This window comes from Lepus europaeus, chromosome 10 (assembly GCF_033115175.1).
Source record: "Lepus europaeus isolate LE1 chromosome 10, mLepTim1.pri, whole genome shotgun sequence".
NCBI classification, from domain to species: domain Eukaryota; kingdom Metazoa; phylum Chordata; class Mammalia; order Lagomorpha; family Leporidae; genus Lepus; species Lepus europaeus.
The window spans coordinates 9,339,198-9,361,778 of record NC_084836.1 but is presented as its reverse complement, the minus strand read 5'-3'; the positions used below and the strand labels follow the sequence as shown (position 1 = coordinate 9,361,778).

The window sequence follows — 22,581 nt, the reverse complement described above, 5'->3', positions numbered from 1 at the left end:
CTGTTGGGAACGCACTGGCCCGGAGCCCCCCCAGCCCTGTCGCCGGCTCGCCTCCCCAGGGTAGCTCGCACATTTCCTGCTCGCCCTGCCCCAGGCCGGCAGAAGCCTGGCCCAGCGCCCCCCGCCGCGCCCCTGCAGCTCTCGCGGCGTGGACAGCGCCCGGGAGGGGGCCGGGGAGGGGGCCGGCCCCGCCCGCGGGCTGAGGGGAGGGGACGGGAGGGAGGGCGGGGAGGCCGCGCGCCCACACCCCGCCCCCGCCCCCGGATCCAGCCCGCCGAGCCCGCGGCCAGGGCGGTGCAGACCGGCCCGGCGACTCTCTCGGGCTGCGCGCCGGGACGCGCAGCCACCGCGGCCCACGAGTGCGCCCGCCCCGGGACTCGCCGAGACCAGGTAATCGCGGCCGGCCCTCTGGGCGCCGAGGCGGGTCGGGGTCCGCGGCACCCCCCCCGCCCCGGGAACTCCGCACCCTTCGGCGGCCTCGAGGGGCCGGGCCGGGGAGGGTCTGGGCCCGCGGGAAGCGCGCGGTGCCAACAGGAAGGCCCGGAGCGCCGCGGCGCGGGCAGGCACGCTCCGAGTTTTCGGGCTGTTTGGCAAAGTCCCGGGCGGCGGGGAGCGCTCCTGCGGGCAGAGGCGCCGAGCCCGGGCCGTCTGAGCTGCTTCCTGCGGAGGGGCTCGGAGGGGGCGACGGGCGGGACGTGGGGCCCCGCGGTGCGGGCCGACGCCGGAGCGGGAAGTGGAGGGGGGGCCGGCGTGGACCAGGCACCCTGCCCCCTCCCCAGCCGCCGCCGCATTCCAGGCTGGAGCCGCGGATGAGGTCATTCCGGCCGGTTCCCCTCCGGCCACGACAGCCGGCCGGCCCCTTCCCCGCGGAGCGCCCCTCCGCCCCCTGCCTTCCCTGGTCCTCCAGAGCGAATGTTTAGGGCGAGTCTTTCCCGGACCTCACTCTTGGCCGGGTCCCAGCCTGCTGTGCCCTGGCCCCAACTGTGAGAGACCCGCCAAGTTGAAAGCCCATTTTCCGGACGGGCAGGCTGAGGATCAGAGAGGCGCTGGGACCCGAGACCCAGCTCTGACTTCGGGCCCCCTTCGTGCCTCCCCAGTCTCTCTGGGCTCCCTCTTCCTCCACCTCGGGGCGGGAGAACTGACTGCCCCCTCTCTGGCCGCAGATGCCCTGTCCCTCCCCCAAAGCTGCTGGGCTCAGAGGGGCTTGAAAAGGAGTTAACCCCCTCCCCCTGAGGTCCGAGCAGGTTTGGGGGGGCCTGCTGTCCTGCGGGGAGGGTGTCACCCCGCGGGGCGCCTGCAGCCTGGTGCACTCTAGCGGTGGCCTCTGGGGTGAGACGTGGCACTGCTCAGGACACAGCCGCGTGCCGGTGACCTCTGGGTGACAACTGGGCTGTGGGGCCACCACCTCCCCAGGGCTCAGGTCATCCCTAGGCCTCCACAGCGGCCCCTGTTGGCCTCTCTGGTGCCGTCCCCCCGCCAGACACCTGCCCTTGCTAGCCCCTGACTGTCCTGCAGGGTGAGTGGAAGGACGCGGGGACACGGTGACTGCATGGCGACCACGCTGGCCAGGACGCAGGCACTGAGCTGCAGACACACAGGCTCCCGCCCTCCGGGTGCTGGGCACCTGCGCCTCCACCACCTGTGCCCCCTCCCCCGCAGACTCCACCCCAGCCCTGGGGCATTTACTGTTGATGTTGGCGCCCAGGCGCGCCAGGCTCTGCTCCGTGACCCAGGGTAAATCAGGCCCATTCTGAGCCTCATTTGTCTCGCCTGCAAAATGGGTGCTGCGAGCATTCACAGGTAGAATTACTGTGCTGGGAGGGGAGGGGAGCCCTTTCCCAGGACCCCCAGAGCCCAGCTTCCTTCTGTGCCTGGGGGGGGGATGGCCAGCAGCGTCCTTGTGGTCAGCTGCCACCAAGGGTCTCCACAGTGAGGTGTAGGATTTGAACCCAGAGCTGCCCTGCACCGGGATCCAAGGTCTTGCTGAGAACATCATGTCTCCTCACGGCTGCCCAGAAGGGGACCCGTCTGTGATGTGGTGCCCAGGCCTCTGCTGCACTCTGCTGGGTGGGGCGGTGGGGGTGACCCTCAGGAGGTGTCCAGAGGCACCTGGGAGGCTGGGAGGAGGCTGTGCTTGGGGGTTGCGTGGAGCCGGAGCCCCTTTGGCTGGGAGGGGAGGGGCTGCCTTGAGAAGCCTGGAGTTGGGGTGAGGGTGAGGTGGGTGTGGCCACAGGGCCAAGCCCCTACCAGGTACCTGTCGCGTGATCTTGGAATGGGCCGACCCTCCGGCTCTGGCTCCGGCTCCGCAGGACTGCTGGGGAGCGAGGTGACATCATGGCACCGCTGGCCAAGTGCAGAGCGCTTGGTGACCTCAGCCACATTCCACGAGGACACGGCGGTGCCTGGGGTGCCAGGGGGAGGATGATTCAAGAGGCCCCCCAGGGGGAGGAGCCAGCGGGTGGTGGGTAGGGCGAGCTACAGTCAGGGGACAAAGCAAGCTTTGTCCGGTGCCTCCTTTGTTTTTATCTTGTTATTTAACCTATTTTGAATTTCAAATAACAGTCAAAGGGCAGATTTTTATGCTTCGAGGTGGAAGTAATTCCTTAAAGAAAAAAAAAAAAAAAAAAGGTTGAGGCTCCAAGGTAGGTGTCCTTGTCCCTGGCTGGTGGAGGTGAGTGACCTGCCCAGGGTCACCCAGCGGGACACAGCGTCCCCGCCTGCGGTCGCCGCTCGCCGGGAGGGTGACCTGTTGGCTCAAAGCTTATCACAGAGCTCCCCTGCGAGGGAGCTGGCGGGGATCCGGGCCTGGCCACGTGGACGAGCCAGGCTGGCTGGGGGCCTCGGTGTGTCCCAGGCTCTGAGTTCAAGTCGCGACCAGCTGTCGCCATGTGACCAAGAGTGGGCTCGGCCCTCTCTGGACGCTGGGAAAACCAGAGGTTGGGCGGTGACCACCAGGGCGCTCTCAGCCCTGGATGTCCTAGGAAGCACCGAGGGGCAGAACCGAGAGACCCTGGGAGAAGGCCAGGGTCGGGGAGAGCGGGCAGGGTCGTCTTTCCCAAAACTTGTTCCTACGTCGGTTGACAAACCGTGATAAAGTCCTTCCTGCAGGCCTTCTCAGAGCCTTGAACACGCACACCCAGGCGTGCAGGAGGCGGCTGGAAAAAGCCACTTTTGACCACAGGGTCCTTTTCCCAGGAAGCACCTTGAAGGCGGGGGGGGGGGGGGTGCTCCGAGGAGCCTCTGACTGGCGGTTTGCACAGCAATGCAGAAGCCCCGGCCAGGCCCCGCCTCCCTCCCGGCTTCATCAGGTTTGGGGCTCGGCTTCACCCCACCCCCTGCGTAGTCTTGGCCGAGTCACTTCTCTCGGTGCCTCAGTTTCCCTCCTCTAACATGGTGCCGCCTCTGGGACGGGCTGAGTGACAGCTGCAGGTGACGCACTGGTAGGTGGGCGGGCCCTGAGAGGTCACCGCCCCTTTGGGCTGATTCACACCTTATTTTTTATTTTACCTTTTTTTTAAAAAGATAAGGGAACTTCCGCTATCAGATATCATGACTTTTTTTTTTTTTAAAGATTTATGTATTTATTTGAAAGGCAGAGATACATAGAGAGAAGGGGAGACAGAGAGAGCTTCCATCCACTGGTTCACTCCCCCAAATGGCCGCAACGGCTGTAGCTGGTCCAGGCCAAAGCTAGGAGCTTCTTCCAGGTCTCCCACATGGGTGCAGGGGCCCAAGCACTTGGGCCATCTTCTACTGCTTTCCCAGGCCAAGCAGAGAGCTGGATCGGAAGCTGAGCAGCCGGGACTTGAACCGGCGCCCATGTGGGATGCCGGCACTGCAGGCAGAGCCTTAGCCCACCGTGCCACAGCGCCAACCCCCAGATTCACATTTTAAGGGGACAGCTGGGTGGCTTCGGTCAGTTCCTGCGTAAAGGCAGCCACAGTCCTGGTCTCAAACGCCATCAATGTCTTTGGTTCTGGAACTTTCTCTGCCCAGACCACAGCAGCGTGGCCCCCGCTGTGGTCTCACTGCACGTGGCTCACTCTCCTCTCTGTCCCTCCAGGTCCCTGCCCCTGTGGGGCACCTCGTGGGCTTCTTTCTGAGCCGGGCCCAGAGACACAGCCACGCCCCCCTCCAGCCTCAGCCTCTGGGGCCAGCACCTCGGGAGAGCCGAGCCGAGGAGTGGGCTCTGAGCCGCGGTCCCGGCGGGCATGGCCCAGCAGTCGTGAGCAGCCCGAGCTCATGCCCGGCCCCCAGGGGGCCGGTGGAGCCCCCGCCATGAGCCTGGGCAAGCTCTCGCCCGTGGGCTGGGTGTCCGGCTCGCAGGGCAAGCAGCGGCTGACGGCCGACATGATCAGCCCGCCGCTCGGGGACTTCCGCCACACCATGCACGTGGGCCGTGGCGGGGACGTCTTCGGCGACACCTCCTTCCTCAGCAACCACGGCGGCAGCTCCGGGAGCGCCCACCGCTCGCCCCGCAGCTTCCTGGCCAAGAAGCTGCAGCAGGTGCGGAGGGTGAGGGCCCCGCCCCGGCGCATGGCCTCCCCGCCAGCGCCCTCGCCCGCTCCGCCCGCCGTCTCGCCCATCATCAAGAACGCCATCTCACTGCCGCAGCTCAACCAGGCCGCCTACGACAGCCTGGTGGTGAGCAAGCTCAGCTTCGACAGCGCCACCGGCTCCCCGGACGGCCACTCCACTTACGGTGAGGGCCTGGCTCGCTTGCCCCAGGGGCTTGTGGGGTGGGGAGTGAAGAGGAGGGGCCCACTGTCCTCCCCACACAGCGGTCGCTTGCTGTGCAATGCGGGCCCGCCTCCGCCTCGCCGGGCCCTCGGCTGGGCCAGCCAGCCCCCAGGTGATGTCCTGGATGGGTGGGAGCCAGGGCACTGGGTTCGAGTCCTGGCTCTGCCTGATTCCAGCGCTTGTGCAGGGTCCAGGCCATACCCGTGTGCAGAGCCCCGTGGAGTCATTACCGACACGCACTGGGGTCAGAGACTGGCACACAGTAGGCGCTCAGGACACTGGAGACGTCCTTGTGTGAACAAAACTTCCCATAACTTCGCAGACTTGGGTGCAAACCAGGTGCCCAGCCTCGGTCTGGGAACCATGGCTCCCTGCTGCCATCTGGTGGTTGTTTCCTGCCTTGCAGCTTTGGCCCCCACCTCCTCACAAGAGGCGTCTCTCTGCTGCACCCTAGGGGGCTGTGTAGGACACTGCCGTGGTCCCCTGGGGTACCAGGCCTGCAAGTCCTACTTAGTGCTCCGGCTTCCCTGCACGTGCACGAGCTGTGACTCCTGCTGAGCCTCACTCTCCCCGTGTGCAAAGTGGGAATGGGGGTTCGGACCATCCTCGGTTCTCAGGGTTGCCGAGAGGGTGCCAGGAGAGGCCATGGTTCTCACCTGTGTTGAGAACAAGGGAGAAGCAGGCCAGAGAGGGCATTGGCCTGCCTGAGGCCACACAGCCAGCCAGGGTCGGTCCTGGGTCTCTCTGCGCAGTCCCTGGCCGGGGACCCCTCCTCTGATGCCACTCCCTCGTTCCCTGCTAGGCATGGACTCAGGCTTCTGCACCATCTCCCGCCTGCCCCGCACGGAGAAGCCTCGCGATCGCGACCGGGACCGGGACCGGGACCGCGACAGTTCCTTCCCCACCGAGCCCGAGCTCCGCCGCTCCGACTCTCTCTTGTCCTTCCGCCTTGACCTTGGGCCTTCTCTCCTCAGTGAGCTGCTGGGGGCCATGAGCCTCTCAGAAGCCCCCGCCGCTGAGACCCCAGCCCCTGCTGCAAACCCTCCAGCCCCTGCCCCAAGTCCCCCAGCCCATGGACACTGCCCCAATGGTGTGACTGCTGAGTCGAGGGCTGGCACAGTGGCCGAGGGTCCCCGAGCACCTGCCGCCACTGCCGGAGACCTGGGCAGGCACTGGGGAGCCAGCTGGGGGCCCAGCCGCCCCTACACTGAGATGGATGCCTGGCGGGAGCTGGTGGGGGTGCTGCCGCAGGCCCGGGCCTCCTGGGAGAGCCTGGACGAAGAGTGGCCGCCCCCCAAGGCAGGCAGCAGGACCCCCGTGCCCAGTGCAGTGCAGGCAAACACCTTCGGGTTTGCTGACGCCGAGGAGGATGACGAGGTGAAGGTGTGAGCGCTGGGGGGCTCAGGACGCCCCCTCCCTGGCCTGGGCCAGGGCTGGCTCCCGCAGGGATGGGAGAGTCCCTGCCGCCGCCCCCACGCTGTTCCACGTCTCTGCGAGCCTGACGTGGGAGGGGGCAGAGGACAGCGTGCTCGCCCCGGGACCGGGGTCCCCAGCAGGCCATCCCCGGCTCACCTGCCTCCCCCACTGCCACTCAGGCTGGATGCACTTCCTTAGGCCCGCCCCCCTGCACCCCCTCTCACTGCGTGGCCCTTGTGCCAGAGGGAGCCGTCCCCGCATGTGGTGGGGGTGGGGCGTGCAGCACACAGAGCCATCCACGCCTCTTGGGGTCCCCGCCGCTCCCCAGCACCCTCCCCACCTTGTCCTCAAAGCCTCAGAGAAGGCCAGGTGTGCCCTCACCGGGGAGACCCCCTCCTGTGTACCCCAGATCTGCCACCCCGAGGCCTAATTAAAAAGCTGTTTTGATAACGGTGTCCTGCGAGGAATTTGGGGGCTTGGGAGGGCAGTGTGGGCTCCACCTGTAGCAGGTCCCTTTCTGCTGGGAAGCTACGAATGTTAGGGACCCCCCCCTTAAGGCCCCCAACCAGGGGAGGGAGGCCCAGGCAGGGGTAATGAGTAACCGGCCTGGAATGCCCTGTGATAAGAGGCCCAGGTGGGAGCCTTATCTGTAGTTCCGGGAGCACCAGGTGCCTGGAGCCAGCGTCAGCAGCCCCAGAAGCCCCGGCACCTGGCATCTGCTCCCCTGATAATGGGGGCCAGGGAGACGGGAGCCTGGCTCGGCTGTTGGGGGGGTGCTAGGGTGCCGGTCCATGTGCGAGGCAGCCTCGCGCCTCACACCTGAGAGCACTCCCCGGGGTTCCAGTAAAGGTGGGTTCTTCCGGGGGGGAACTGGAGGTGGGGGTGAGGGCTGCTGACCCTGGTGCGACCAGGAAGAAGGCTTGATGCAGGCACCTGGCTGGGGGTCTTTTATTCCGGCTCATTCGAACTTGAAGGAGGAGATGCTGAACCCACCCTGCACGCCCAGGTAGCTCAGGTGGCTGTGGCCCAGCCTGTTGGGAAAGGTCAGCTCGTGCCCGTCCGGCAGCTTCACCTTGAACTTATCGCCCTCAAAGGTCATCGTGAACTGTGGAGGGAGAGTGAGGGGTCAGGGCCGCAGGAGGGGCCCCGGGAAGGGGCCGAGGTGGTGCCCGGCAGCCAAGATGGTGCCAGCGTCCAGACTGGACGCTCCCCCCTGCACCTCACCTTGACCTCTGACCCTGGGCTGAAGCACAGGTGGTTTTCCCGTTGCTCTCTTCCCCACTGGCTGCCGTCCCGGGAATTGCAGACGATGGTGGATTCCTTGAAGCGGGGGTTGAAGTGGAGGCCCAGCTTGTCTGTCCCCTGGCCCAGGTTAATCACGAAACTGCAGGAGAGGGACGCGGTGAGGCTTACGCTCGGGGCTGACCGCACGCTGGGGGAATGGGCAAAGCAGGCTGTGGGTGTTGAGCTGGTGCCTTCGAGCTGGGGGCGTGGCCACAGGGGCAGTGGTGGAAGTCCAGAAATTGGGGATGTCCATCTTGAAGGACAAAATTGCTGTCCTTGGCCATAAACAGGAGCCCCCATCCCCATGGTGTCAGGTCCCTGGGAGCAGGTTCTGGGTCATAGGTGCCTGCATGTCCGTGAACTTGAGGGAGTCACCTTTCTCTCGGCTTTCGCCTCGTGCATCTGCCTGCCTCCTTCCCGGCCAAAACAGTAGGGCAAGCTGTTCCCAGCACCTTTGAAATCGCCCTGCCCGGCTGTGACTGGCTGGACGCCTGTGGTTCTGACCAACAGGATGCAAACGGGGCTGCTTGGCGCCCCCTGGTGGCTGCCCCTGGTTTTTGCCAGCCAGAGGCCACTGCCCAGGTCCCCGGGGGCGGGGAGGGGGGAGTGCCAAGAAGCAAAGTAAATGGGCATCAGCTCTGGTCCTAACGGAAGGGGAGCCAGCAGGGCTGCTTGGGAGGGGCTCCTTGTCCTGCCCCCCTGCCGAGGTGGACATCCCCCCGCCTGCTCACCCGTCACAGTCGTCATCAATCTTGCCCTTGAGCCTCAGGGAGGTGCCCGCTCTCATGTCCATGTTTGTGATCTCAAACTTCTCCTGTGGCAACAGAGAAAGAGCCCACTGGAATCCAGCCCTCAGCACCCAGCCCCCGACTGCTGGGGTAGCAAGGGCACGGCCAGTGCCACCCCCTTCCCACTCCACCCCCCTCCCCTGCTCACGCACAGGCAGCGGGCACTCGGACCCAGGCCTCCCACAGCCCCGCTCGCCCCAGCCCAGCTGGAAGAACAGCTGGACCTGAAGGCACAGGGCCTGGCTCCCGGAGCCTCGCTTTGCCCAGCTATAAAATGGGAGGAGTGGTCCCTGCCAATCTCACACTTCCCCAAAGTGTTCAAACCCCAGGATCCAGACTGTGAGACAAGGCACACAGATCTTGGCCCATCCAAAACTAAGAGTCAATAGATCTAGGGGCTGGCACTATGGCACAGTGGGTTAAAGCCCCAGCCTGCAGCACCAGCATCCCGTATGGGCGCCAGTTCGAGTCTCAGTTGCTCCACTTCCAATCCAGCTCCCTGCTAATGCACCTGGGAAAGCAGCAGAAGATGGCCCAAGTCCTTGGGCCCCTGCACTCACGTGGCAGACCCAGGAGAAGCTCCTGGCTCCTGGCTTTGGCCTGGCCCAGCCCTGGCTGCTGTAGCCATAAGCCCCATGTCTGGATGTGTCTCTACAGCACCCCTTCTGTAAAATGGGCTCAGCTGAGCCACTCATTCAAGAGCAGTTGGTTGAGGGAGGAGTCAAGGTCACAGCTGCAAAGCTGAAGCCTAGGGCCCGGTGCAGACCAACGTCAAGGCCGGGGCAGCCACTCGTCATTACTCATCTGTGCCTCGGCTGCCCGGCCAGCACCCGGGATTCCGTACCTTCCTCCATCTGCCCTGCCGTCAACAGAGGCTCCCCAGGCTGGGGGGTGAAGCTCATTACCCAGGCCTGGGAGGTGAGGCTTGGGGGCTCGCTCTAGGCTGTGCTCACTTAACAGCCGGATGCCAACACAAGACAGGCAGCGTTGGGCGTGCATTGGACCCACACGGATGTGGAGGTGTGCGTGCCGGCCAGGGCTCCTTCCCACACTCAGCAGGCTGCAAGGCCCAGAGAGAGACAGAGAGATGAGAGAGAGAGAGAGAGAGAGAGAGAGACGAGGAGGCAGAGCAGGGACCAGGGTTGCTCTGCAGAGCTGAGGAGTCCAGGGACCAGTGTCTCGTGGTGGCTCTGCCCCTAAGTGGCTGAGTGACCTGAGCCAGCCTTGCCCCTCTCTGGGTCTTGGTGCCTCCATCTGTAACAGGAGGGGTTTGAATTAGGTGGTCTCAGAGAGGAAGGGAGAGGGAGGGAGGGAGGGAGGGAGAGGGGGAGGGGCAGTACCAGCAGAGAAAAGAAAAGCGGGCCCCCAGGGCCACGCTGCCCCTCCTGGGAGCAGGGATGAGGCATTGCTCCCCCCCCCGCAGGGGTGAGGCCCTCCATGCCAGATCCTCAGCAGCCCCGGTCACGCCCGGCCTCCCACCTGCTCTGGCTTGCAGAGCGTCCCCCAGTGTCCTGTCCACCTGGCATGTGTGACTGCGACCTGTCCAGAAGCAACCCCTCTGCAGGTGCAGCCAAGACGAGGGCGGCCTCTGACCAGAGATACAGACACACAGAGGCCGCGGAGACAGAGGCCAGAGACCCAGACACACAGAGGCCGTGGACACAGAGACCAGAGACCCAGACACACAGAGGCCGTGGACACAGAGACCAGAGACCCAGACACACAGAGGGGCCGTGGACACAGAGACCAGAGACCCAGACACACAGAGGGGCCGTAGAGACAGAGACCAGAGACCCAGACACACAGAGGGGCAGTGGAGACAGAGACCAGAGACCCAGACACACAGAGGGGGGCAGTGGACACAGAGACCAGAGACCCAGACACACAGAGGGGCAGTGGAGACAGAGACCAGAGACCCAGACACACAGAGGGGCAGTGGAGACAGAGACCAGAGACCCAGACACACAGAGGGGCAGTGGAGACAGAGACCAGAGACCCAGACACACAGAGGGGCAGTGGAGACAGAGACCAGAGACCCAGACACACAGAGGCCGCGGACACAGAGACACAGACACACAGAGGCCATGGAGACAGGCAGAGACCAGAGACCCAGACACACAGGGGGCTGTGGAGACAGAGACCAGAGACATAGACACACAGAGGCCGTGGACACAGAGACCAGAGACCCAGACACACAGAGGCCGTGGACACAGAGACCAGAGACCCAGACACACAGAGGGGCCGTGGACACAGAGACCAGAGACCCAGACACACAGAGGCCGTGGACACAGAGACCAGAGACCCAGACACACAGAGGCCGTGGACACAGAGACCAGAGACCCAGACACACAGAGGGGCCGTGGACACAGAGACCAGAGACCCAGACACACAGAGGGGCCGTGGAGACAGAGACCAGAGACCCAGACACACAGGGGGCTGTGGACACAGAGACCAGAGACCCAGACACACAGAGGGGCCGTGGAGACAGAGACCAGAGACCCAGACACACAGAGGGGGTCAGTGGAGACAGAGACCAGAGACCCAGACACACAGAGGGGCCGCGGACACAGAGACACAGACACACAGAGGCCATGGAGACAGGCAGAGACCAGAGACCCAGACACACAGGGGGCTGTGGAGACAGAGACCAGAGACCCAGACACACAGAGGCCATGGAGACAGAGACCAGAGACACAGACACACAGGGGGCTGTGGAGACAGAGACCAGAGACCCAGACACACACAGGGGGGCAGTGGAGACAGAGACCAGAGACCCAGACACACAGAGGGGCCGCGGAGACAGAGACCAGAGACCCAGGCACACAGAGGGGCCGCGGAGACAGAGACCAGAGACCCAGACACACAGAGGGGCCGTGGAGACAGAGACCAGAGACACAGACACACAGGGGGCTGTGGAGACAGAGACCAGAGACCCAGACACACAGGGGGCAGTGGAGACAGAGACCAGAGACACAGACACACAGAGGCCATGGAGACAGAGACCAGAGACACAGACACACAGGGGGCTGTGGAGACAGAGACCAGAGACACAGACACACAGAGGCCATGGAGACAGGCAGAGACCAGAGACCCAGACACACACAGAGGCCATGGAGACAGAGACCAGAGACCCAGACACACACAGGGGGGCAGTGGAGACAGAGACCAGAGACACAGACACACAGGGGGCTGTGAAGATAGGCAGAGACCAGAGACAGAGCTCCAGAAGCTGAAGGTGCCAAAAATGCCCTGGCCGCAGGCAGAAGCTGTGAGGGACAGGTAGGACTCTGCTCCGGGGGCCTCAGGACCTTGAACTCCGACCCCCGGAGCTGGGGGATGGCGAGCTAGGGGACGGTGAGCGGCCCTGTGGTGGTGTTGGGTCACAGGGAATGAAACAGCTTCCAACCCACAGAGGATGCCTTCTGCGTGGGGGCGGCGGGGCGCAGACAGGGGCAGTGACCGCCCCACAGCCACGCAGCCAGGCTGTGGCTGAGCCAGGGGTGGACTCAGAGAGCCTCGCTCGAGCCCTGCAATTTATAGATGGCGACCTCGGCCAGTTTAACTCTGAGCTCAGTCGCCGCGTCTTTATAAAGATGCTACGTTGATGTTCACAGCTAATTACTGCTAGTACTACTATTACTATTACTACTATTACTATCATTACTATTACTACTGTTATTATTAATTATTGCTGATGAGAAAGCTAAAGCCAGAGAGAGGGAGAGACAGGCCCAGGTTCCCACGGCGGGACGATGGCAGAGGGGGCAGAGACCTCGGGCCCAAGGGGCCGTGGGGCCGTCTCCCCAACATCCTTGGAAAGAGGACCGAGAGCAATGTCCATGCGTTCTCCTGAGTCCCCCGGCCCCCAACCCCAGCAAAGACACAGAAGAACACGGGGAAGTGGGCTGGGGGCTGGCCTCCTCACCGACATGGCGACAGCTCCTGGCGACCAGCGGCGACAGCTCCGGCAGCAGCTCCTATGCCCAGGGCCACCAGTCTGAGTCAAGCTTATATCCCGCGATATTACACATTAACCCTCCAAGCTCATAAATGAGGACTTTGGCCCCTCCCTTCCAGGCGTCTCCAGAGCAGCAGGCTGAGGACCCCCATCTTGCCTCCCCATCCCCCCAGCCCCAGCCCAGCCCAAGCCGTGGCCCTCAAAAGACAGACTTGCTCTGAAAAAAGTGTCCCAGCTCCGCATTTTCTGCGGCGTCCTGATTCATCGGAGGGTCCCTTTGTTCCCCCCACCCCGTTATTCTGTGATCGTACAGGTCGGCTTTCAGAGGGATACCTGGGGGACTCAAAGGAAACATCTAGAAGTCTCTGGGGGGGGGGGCTGAGCTGGGGGGATGGGATTCACCCGCTTTGCTGCTGTGTCTATTGCTTGTCTACTTCAGAGATAGTAAGCAGGAACAGAAATGGCCGCCTCCCAGCCTCTTCCATGTCGTGGACACCCCCCTGCCAGGGCGGCCGGGGCGGCGTGGGTCCCGTTTCAATCAGGAAACTGAAATCACCCATCGCCGTTTCCAAATTGTATTTTAATGGCTGAGAAATGCCGGACCTCTCGATGGCTGGATTGATGTCACCAATTTCCTCCGCCCAACGGCGAACCTTCATTCCCCATGTTTGCTGTTAAAAATATTGCGGCCTCAAATCTCGGTGCACGCTGACAGCGCGCAGGGCAGACTCCCGGGAGAACACTCCAGCTCTGTCCTGGCTCTGAGCGCTTTCCATCGGAGCTGGCGCTGGGCGGGGCGCTGGGCAGCCAGCCCCTCCCTGGGGCCCTCGGGGGCTCACTGCCTCTATGCAAACACAGGACCCCACCCTCAGCCCCCAGCGTCCCTAGTGGGTCGATTCCTTCACTTCACCCACAAGGAAATCAATCCCTTCTCGGCCTTTCTTCCAGGGCCACGGTAAACCCCAAAGGAGATAAAGGGCTTTAAAGTTCTCGCCCCGAAACTCAACCAACAGAAACCGCAGCTGTTAAAGGTGCCTTTCTGATTGTGAGACTGATACCAGCTGGCCGCATACCCTGGACGTTTGTGGAGAAAGCGCAGGCTGGAAAGAACTAGCTGCAGGGCTTCCTTGTAAAACCCGGATGTTCGACGGCAAGGAAGCTCTGTTGACTTCTGTGTGCGCGTGTTTGACACCATTGAGTTTCACAGCCCACCAGAGCGCCGTTGGGCTTAGCGCCTGAGACCCCGACCTGGGTTCTGTTCCTGGCTCTGCTGCCGGTTCCAGCTCCCTGCTAATGCGCGCCCTGGGACACAGCGGGGGGTGGCTCAAGTATTTGGGTCCCTGCCACCCATGGGGGGACCTGGCTCCCAGCCTGGCCTGTTGCAGGCATTTGAGGAGTGAACTAGCAGATGGGAGATAACATTGTCTTTCAAACCAATTAAGCGAGTCAGTTTTTAAAAATCCTTTGCATAGTGTACTGGCCGGCTCTGAGAGGGCCCCCCGCCATCCCCAGCCCCTGGCACTCACGCTGTGGGGTGATCGGCTCCCTTGCTCGTGGCTGGACCCAGCAGCTAGCAGAGTTAGAACACAGCTAAAGTGATGGTCGTCACTTCCCAGGTGGTCACACCAGGGCTGTATCCCTTCTCTCTCTCTCTCTCTCTCTCTCCCTCTCTCCCGTTGCTCTGGGGCAAGCAAGCAAGGAAGCCATGTTGGAGTAGCCCCATGGAAGGGCCCGTGTGCCAAGGAGAGGGCTGATGTCCCAGACAGCCTCCAATGACACCTGAGGCCAGCAACAGTGCTGTGGCCATGTGGACGGCCCTGGCCATTGAAGCCATTTGTGGAGTGAACCAGCAGGTGGAGGACCTCTGTCTCTCTCTCTCTCTCTCTCTCTCTGTAACTCTGACTTTCAAATCCATAAATAAGTATTTAAAAATAGAATTGCAATTGTCTTCTAATTGAATCTCCTTTATTAAAAAAAAAAGTTTATTTAAAAGGCAGAGCATCAGAGAAATGGAGACAGAGGGAATGAGAGGACCCTCCAGGGGCCAGCGCCATGGTGCAGTGGGCTAAGCCTCCACCTGCAGCACTGGAGTCTCATATGGGCACTGGTTCATGTCCCAGTTGCTCCTCTTCCGATCCAGCTCTCTGCTGTGGCCTGGGAATGCAGCAGAAGATGGCCCAAGTGCTCGGGCCCTGCACCCTGTGGGAGACCCAGAGGGAGCTCCTGGCTTCAGATCAGCGCAGCTCCGGCCATTGAGGTCATCTGGGGAGTGAACCAGCAGGTGGAAGAGCTTTTTCCCTGTCTCCCTCGCTCTGTAACTCTCTCTTAAGTAAGTAGACAACATCTTAAAAGAGAGAGAGAGAGAGAGAGATCTTCATCCACAGGTTCACTCCCCAAACGGTCGCAACACTCTTCTCATAACTGCAGTGGAAGCTGTGACTTTTCCTCTGAGTGCTGCTTTGGCCTCTTCTCGTAGAATTTGAGTTCTCAACATTCAAAATCTGACTCTTCACTCAAGCCAGATGGTCGGAAAGTGGTCGTCACCACTCGGAAAGTACTGGGTGGAGAGACTCACTGAGTCGTTAACTGCCTTCATTACCATCGTCCTCCCTGGGGAGAAGGAAGGGGAGACACCCGCGGTCGCGCTCGGCTGAGTTAATGACCCCAGAACACAGGCAAGCGCTCCGCATCGTCCGATGTCCCCTCCGCGGCCCGGGCTCCCTGCTCCGGAGCAGCAGTGACTCTGGGATTCTGCGGGAGATTCCCAGGACTTCCCGACAGCCCCTCACAGAGCCGCCCTCGCTGAAGCTGCGGCTGTGCCGAGGTCTTGCCAAGAAGCACGGAAGCCAGTGCTGCAGGTGCACCTCTCCAGGCCGGGGAGGGCGCCGCCCAGCTCGGCCGGAATGTCCGCCTGCCTTGACCCACACACACAGGATGAGGGGCTTCCAGAGAAGGGACATGCAGAATGCGGCCACGTGGTCAAGAGACCACGCCCAGCTGGGGACACAAGCCTGGGTGTAGGAAACAACTAGAAAACGAGGCCTTACGCACCCCCCACCCCGTGGAAGGCTCCAGAGAACCCCAGGGTGTCCTCGAGTGTCAGCGTCTGCCCCTTCCTGCCGTGTGACCCTGGGCCAGGTCTCCTCTGCAAAGCGGGAATCAGTGTACCGAGGGCGGTGTCGCCTGGTGCTGTGTTCATACTGGATGGCTCATTAATCACTCTTGTCCTCAGGAGCCCGGGTCCCACCTGTGTCAGCCGTGGAGGCGGGGGCAGCTCCCCGCACCTGGCCACTGGGTCTCCGCTGGGTCTCCGGGATGTTCTACCTTGACCTGCTGGGGCCCCACGACTTCTGCCTTTGTCAGCTCCTTCCTACACAAAGCTCTTGGACGTGGGATTGAAAATAGTTTCATTTGGTACAAAGGTTAAAGTCCGGGCATCGGGGTGTGTTTATTTTTATTGTTTTAGATTTATTTATTTATTTGAAAGGCAGAGCTACAGAGAGGCAGAGGCAGGGAGAGAGAGAGAGCTTCCATCCGCTGGTTCACTCCCCAAATGGCCACAACGGCTGAGCCAGGCCGAAGCCAGGAGCCAGGAGCTTCTTCTGGGTCTCTCATGTGGGTGCTGGGCTTATGCCCCCCCCCCCCGTGGAAGGCTCCAGAGAACCCCAGGGTGTTCTTCACAAGCACATTAGCGGGGAGCTGGATCGGAAGTGGAGCAGCCAGGACTCGAACCGGCGCCCATATGGGATGCCGGCGCTGCAGGCAACTGCTTAACCTGCTGCGCCACAGCCCAGGCCCCTGGTTTTTAAAATAATCTGCATTTCCATGCACTTCTTGAAGACCTGTTGTATGCAGATCTCAAACACTTTTGCAGCAGAGTAAGCATCTTTTCGTTGTTTTCCGCCACCCTCTGAAGCTGCGAGCATACCACCTATGTGTGGTTCTGATGGACATCAGGGGATGAGTAAATCAATATTGAAAACATTTCCTTCCACCTAAAGGTTCATTTTTTCCCTCCTGATCTTATAAGAAATTTACACATTTCGGGGCCGTGGGCCGGAAACGCATGGTGGCTGAGCCTGGTGGAAAAGTCCCCAGCGGCCCCCTGCGGTTGGGGACTTTGGCCCTGGTCACCCTGGGATCCCTGTCTATCTCCCCTGTGGTCAACTCCTCCCAAAGTGCAAACAGATCGCCCACAGCCCCGGAACTTTCCCTTTTAATAATTAATTTATTGGGGCCAGCGCATTGTGGTGTAGCAAGTAAAGCCAAAGCCTGCAATGCCGGCATCCCATATGGGTGCTGGTCCCAGATCTGGCTGCTCCACTTCCGATCCAGCTCTCTGCTGTGCCCTGGGAAAGCAGTAGAAGATGGCCCAAGTCCTTGGGCCTCAGCACCTGCGTGGGAGACCCGGAAGAAGCTCCTTGCTCCTGGCTTCGAATTGGCTCAGCTCTGTGCATTGTGGCCGTTTGGAGAGTGAATCAACGGATGGAAGACCTCTCTCTCTAATTCTGTCTTTTAAACAATTAATTAAATCTTTTTTATAAAGGCAACAGGGGAGAGGTGTTGAACAGAAGAAATGACCGCAGGCCGGGGCACGGGTGACAGAGCTCAGGGGCCACCCCGGTTCTGTGACGCTGGGCGAGTCACGGCTCCCTGCTGGGCCCAGGTTGGGCCTGAACCAGCATCTTCAAATTCAGGCTGCAAAAAAACAGAGCAGAGAGCAGTAGCGTGCCTGGCACGTGGCCAGGGTACTCAGTGAAGCTCGACAGGTGAGGTGTCTGTGCACGTGTGCGGCGGTCACACCAGACGGCTCCCCCGCGAGGCTGATGGAGCGGGAACCCCAGGCCCCGCCCTTGTTTCGGGAAGGGACCCAGCAGCGTGGCCCCTGCTTTTCCCGATGACTTGCTCTCCATCCCGCTGTCCCCCGGGAATTGCGATCCCTGGGCTGGCGCAGGCGCCCCTGGGACCTGGTTAGCGGGAGGCAAGAGGAGCGTGCAGTTTGAGCTGAGCGGGGGTCGCGCTTACGAGGGTCAGTCAGCAACACAAATGTGATTCCTAGCAGTACTGGCGCGGGAATGGCTTCCACTGCCTGTCTCACCTGGGAGGAAGAGACGTCTTCCTCCCATCCTCAAATGCCCACAGCAGCCAGAGCTGGGCCAGGCTGAGAAGCCTGGAGACCAATCCGGGTCTCCCACGCGGGTGCAGGGGCCCAAGCACTCGGCCCTCCTCCGCGGCTTTCCCAGGCGCATTAGCAGGGGACTGGACCGGAAGGGGAGCAACCGGGACTCGAACTGGCGCTCTGATGTTGGATGCCAGGGGCGCAGGTGGTAGCTTAGCCCACCGTGCCATGGCGTGGGCCCCCCAGTGCGTCTGTTGTCGGGCACAAAGCCGTGGCAGGCCCCACACAGCTGGCGCCTAATGGTTGCTACATCAGGACACACGGGCTGGCGTCCCAGCGCGTGACACATGACTGATCACAGATTATGAAGCTGAGAAAAACACTTCTAAAATAAAAAACATTTTTGGTCAATCTTGCCAGAAGGATGACTTGTCTTTCTCACTCTGGGAAAAAAAAAAAAAAAAAGGAATAAAAATCATTGTGTGTATTTGGTCCAAAACGGCAGGAAAAACAGGGTACCACGGCCAGCCAGGGAGCTAAGACCACAACACCTCACTGTTCTCATTCATGGTTATGGCACTTGTCAGCCTTTTATTTTTATTTTTTTAAGATTTATTTACTGGGGCCGGCGTTATGGCACAGTGGGTTAACGTCCTGGCCTGAAGTGCTGGCATCCCATATGGGCGCTGGTTCGAGTCCCTGCTGCTCCACTTCCGCTCCAGCTCTCTGCTGTGGCCTGGGAAAGCAGTGGACGATGGCCCAAGTGCTTGGGCCCCTGCACCCACATGAGAGGCCCGGAAGAAGCTCCTAGAGCTCCGGCCATTGCAGCCAACTAGGGAGTGAACCAGTGAATGGAAGACCTCCCACGTAGGTACAGGGGCCCAAGCACTTGGGCCATCGTCCACTGCTTTCCCAGGGCACAGCAGAGAGCTGGAGCAGAAGTGGAACAGCCGGGACTCGAACCGGCGCCCATGCAGGATGCTGGTGTTGCAGGTGATGGCTTCCCCATTTGTCAGCTTGTAAAGTCGTCGTTTCTGGGGATTTATTTCTCACTCTAAACAAATTCATAATTTTATACTTTTTTACCCCTGCTCAGAGTTTGAGCTCGCCAGTCCCCGTAAATGAGAAATGTGTTAGCGGTAGGGGTAGGGGTAGGGGTAGGGGTAGGGGTAGGGATCCGCCAGGATCTGCCCAGATTCACGCGCTGCCATGCAGGGAGCTGAGCGCCTTCCAGCCCCAACGTCTCTGAGTGCAGGAAGCTGCCCGGGTCCCTCCTCTCAGCAGCTGCCACGCTCGCACACAGACCAGGAAGTCCTTTCCTGGGGCTCATCCAAGTCTTTCCTGCTGTCCTTGGAAACAGGAAGACAGAGCGGCAGTGTGCGGGGCCGCGGGGAGGCCAAGGCAGGTGCCTTGGGGTGGGGTGGCGGGAGGCCAGCAGGACCAAAGCCCTCAGCCTGGGAGTGGAACTGAAGCCTCTCTCCCAACAACAGCACGCTTTAAAATTGAGGAGGCACTAGGCACCTGCTGTGTGCTGAGTGCCACCCGTAGGGAAGTGACCTCCTGCTCTCCCCCTGAGGTCACACTGAGGTCATACACACACACACACACACACACACACCCCGTCTGGCTCCCAGGCACTTCCCCTCTCTGGTTGTTTCTTTGTGTTTACATTTTTCATTGTTTTACTTTCATTTTATTTGAAAGGCAGAGAGAGAGATAGACAGCCCTGTCCCCTGGTCCACTCCCCAAAGGCTCACATCAGCCAGGGCTGGGCCAGGCTGAAGCCAGGAGCCAGGGGTCCCACGTGGGTGCAGGGGCCCGAGGACTTGGGCCGTCACCTGCGGTCTCCCGGGGTGTGCGTCAGCAGCGAACCGGATCCAAAGTGGAGCAGGGACTCCTATGGGCTGTGGCGTCCCCCATGGCGCCTTGACACCTGCACCGGCCCCTCCCCGCCCACACACGGCCCCTTGCAGCAATCACCCAGCAGCACCAGCTTCCAGCACCCTGACCGTCCAGGGGCCCCGCGCTGACAGACGCACGCGGTTGGTTCCCTGGAATGGAAATCCTAGGAGGCAGGAGCCTCATCAGCACAGGACTGGGACCGCTCCCTGCAGCAGGTGAATGAACGGTACTGCCCTTCAGTGCCTGCCCACCACCAGGTGGTCACTCCCCAGGAAACCAGAACAGCCCCAGCGGCACCTGGGAATCGAGCAGCTCCCTGCCTGCAGCCTCCACTAAGCTCTTCTCAGCTGCTCTCCAGAACGGGGACCGCAGCCTGCCCGAGGACGCTGTGACGCCCGTGTGGCAGTCCCCGCACACGGCCGTGAGCGGCAGCAATTCGTCTGTCGTGGGATCACAGCGGAGCCACCTGAGGGAGAGCCCCCCTGCGCCCCAGCCCAGGTCAGGGGGCCTCAGTCCGCCTCCCACCCCCACCACACCCGGCCCACTTCCTTCTGCCCCAAGGGAGACCCCCCCCCCCGCTGCACCCCAGCCCAGGTCAGGGGGCCTCAGTCCGCCTCCCACCCCCACCACACCCCGCCCACTTCCTTCTGCCCCAAGGGAGACCCCCCCCTGCACCCCAGCCCAGGTCAGGGGGCCTCAGCCCGCCTCCCACCCCCACCACACCCCGCCCACTTCCTTCTGCCAAGGGAGACCCCCCCTGCACCCCAGCCCAGGTCAGGGGGCCTCAGCCCGCCTCCCACCCCCACCACACCCCGCCCACTTCCTTCTGCCAAGGGAGACCCCCCCTGCACCCCAGCCCAGGTCAGGGGGCCTCAGCCCGCCTCCCACCCCCACCACACCTGGCCCACTTCCTTCTGCCAAGGGAGACCCCCCCTGCACCCCAGCCCCAGGTCAGGGGGCCTCAGCCCGCCTCCCACCCCCACCACACCCGGCCCACTTCCCTCCGAGCGGACCCTGCCGTTATTCCTAGCAACCCAGACTTCCCTGGAAAGCCCTCGCAGCAGGCAGCCAACGAAAACGCTTCCCGCAGGCTGAGAGCCTGCACTCGCCCTGGATTGCGTCTCCCTCCGCCCCAAGGGCCGCTCTCTTCTCTCCGGTAAAGAGGATCTATGGGATGCACAGGAAGAGCTGGATGCTCACACCGGGAGCTGGGCTGGAATGGGGCTCCAGCAGGAGACCCAAACCATCAGACGTTAATCAGAATTTGCTTTGCTATATGAGGGCAGCCGGCTGTGTGGCGTCGGGTGCCCTCATCCATCCAGTGCACACTGACTGGGTGCCGTAGCCGAGGACAAGCCGGGGTCCTGGAGGGCTGCGAGGAGGTGACAGGTAAGGTGAGAGCCAATCTCCCTCCTCAGGGCTCTGGGTGACAGGGGAGCCTCGCACGACGGGGACGGGGTGAGCTGGCCATCCCTGCACTGGGCTTTGACGGGGAGGCTGGGGAGACCCGCGGGGCCAGGTTCCTGCAGCCCCCCCTTTCTTCCCCTCCCTGGGTCCAGGGCAGGACCCGGGCAGTGAGGGCCATGCTCCATGGGACCCGCTGGGCTGGAGACACCTGACCGCCAGCTCCTCTCCCCGATGAGGGGAGGTCAGCCACGTCTGGGCTTCGCAGCTGGCTGGGAGAGGGGAATTCTGGCTTCTCCGGCCTGCCAGGGTCAGAAGGCGCCCACATCCGGGTCCTTCCTACAACCTGAAGGACTCTGGGCCCTGACAACACTCACTGGGCTCTGGTTAAGGGCCCAACAGATGCAATTCCTCTTTATTTATTTATTTATTTATTTATTTATTTATTTATTTATCTGAAAGGCAGAGTTAGAGAGAGACAGAGACAGAGAGAGAGAGAGGGGTCTTCCATCTGCTGGTTCACTCCCCAGATGGTTGAAATGGCCAGAGCCACACCAATCCCAAGCCAGGAGCCAGGAGCCTCCCCCAGGTCTCCCACGCGGGTGCAGCGGCCCAAGCACTCGGGCCATCTTCCACTGCTCTCCCAGGCCACAGCAGAGAGCTGGATGGGAAGTGGAGCAGCCGGGACTCGAACCGGCGCCCACATGGGATGCCGCGCTGCCTTACCCACCAGGCCACAGCGCCGCCCCGCAATCCTCTTGAAGGCAGCACGGCAGGAGGTGACGTTGGGGCAGGCACCAGGATGAGAACCCGCAGCGGGGGGGGGGGCGCCGAGTGGGGGGGCAGGTGCGGGCGGCTTCCCGCTCACAGCCCGCTTCAGACCGGCCTGAGCTCCACAGGGGCAGCGGCCTGCACCCGGGCCAGATCCGTGCTGTCCGAGAACAGAAAGTGACCCCCGGTGCGTGGCCGCGCCCGCGTCCACGCACAACACCCGGCTTCGCCTCGAACGTCGCCAACGAGGCCGAAACATCAAAGCACGCGCTCTCACAGCCTCACTGAGGACGCACCGAGCACGCGCGTCGCTTGCCTGCATGACTGCAGCGGCCTGCGGGGCCGGACCTAGAAAAGCGTGCCCGCGTGCTGGACGCTGAGTTCAGCGGGGAAACTGACCCAGCTGAGGGCCCCGGGTCCCGGGACTCCTTCCCCGGAGGGCCGCCAGGGGGCGACCGAGAGCAACGGGCCCGGCCCCCCCCCCCCGCAGCCCGGGCGTGACGTCATCAGGCGGGGCCGGCCCCACCCCGGCGCGTGACGTCACCCGGGCCGCCCGAGCCTGGGGCATCCTCCCTCGCCGATTTGGCGCTGCCCCCGCGGTCTCCCCTACCCACCTCGTGCCGAAGCCTCAGCGCACAGAGCCCCCGGGACCTGCGCGACCCAGCCCGCGCGGCGAACACCCTCTGGGGCTGCACTAGGGGCACTCAAAGCCCTGGTCTTTTCACGCCGGGTCTGCGGGGAGACCCGACCGCCTTTCGGCCTCTGCCCCCCGCCAGGCGCCCCACCTCCTGGGTCGCCGCTAGCCGTGGGCGTTCCCCGTCTCTTCCCGGGCCCGTCACTTCGCGACAACACAAAACGCAGCACAGCCCCGGGGGCCGTGACCTCAGGCAAACCGCCTGGCTCAGAGCGATTTCGTCATCACCTCCACAGCGGCCGACGAACGCCATCGCCCTTTTAAGAGACCCTCCCATTTTCGCACCCGAGCGGAAGTACGCGCTGAGGGCTCCGGAAGTGACCTCAGACCTAGAGCCCCTCAGAAACATGGCCGCGGAGCGTTCTTCCGGAAGCGGTCACAGGCCCCTCCGTGACGCAGGGCCCCTCGGAGCGTCCTGTGGGGTTTCCATGGCGCTCCCCTCAGCCCCCAGCCTCTCCGCCTCCTCTGCCGCCTAAGCTCCGGGAACGGGCAGGGGAGCGCCGGG

General features: G+C 62.5%; 2 protein-coding genes across 4 annotated transcripts; one reads left to right on the top strand and one right to left on the bottom strand.

The window, feature by feature from the left end:
• The first annotated feature begins 287 nt into the window (after positions 1-287).
• On the top strand, positions 288-6,610 carry CDC42EP1 (CDC42 effector protein 1). The gene is made up of 3 exons (XM_062202877.1): positions 288-390; positions 4,064-4,702; positions 5,543-6,610. Exons 2-3 carry the CDS (start codon positions 4,243-4,245, stop codon positions 6,127-6,129), a joined length of 1,047 nt encoding a protein of 348 aa, XP_062058861.1. The 5' UTR covers positions 288-390; positions 4,064-4,242; the 3' UTR covers positions 6,130-6,610.
• Positions 6,611-7,042: 432 nt separating this feature from the next.
• Positions 7,043-22,563, bottom strand: LGALS2 (galectin 2). Of its 3 annotated transcripts, XM_062202875.1 has the most exons (5): positions 21,997-22,140; positions 12,154-12,205; positions 8,172-8,254; positions 7,381-7,540; positions 7,073-7,261 (listed from the first exon to the last, which is right to left on the bottom strand). In XM_062202875.1, the coding sequence occupies exons 2-5, from the start codon at positions 12,157-12,159 to the stop codon at positions 7,115-7,117; spliced, it is 396 nt and encodes a 131-aa protein (XP_062058859.1). In that variant the 5' UTR covers positions 12,160-12,205; positions 21,997-22,140; the 3' UTR covers positions 7,073-7,114. The 3 variants fall into 3 exon arrangements, with proteins under 3 accessions (XP_062058858.1, XP_062058860.1, XP_062058859.1); XM_062202874.1 differs by lacking the exons at positions 12,154-12,205; positions 21,997-22,140 and adding an exon at positions 22,168-22,563 and having other exon boundaries at positions 7,043-7,261; XM_062202876.1 differs by lacking the exon at positions 12,154-12,205 and having other exon boundaries at positions 7,072-7,261; positions 21,997-22,141.
• Between the last annotated feature and the right edge of the window lie 18 nt (positions 22,564-22,581).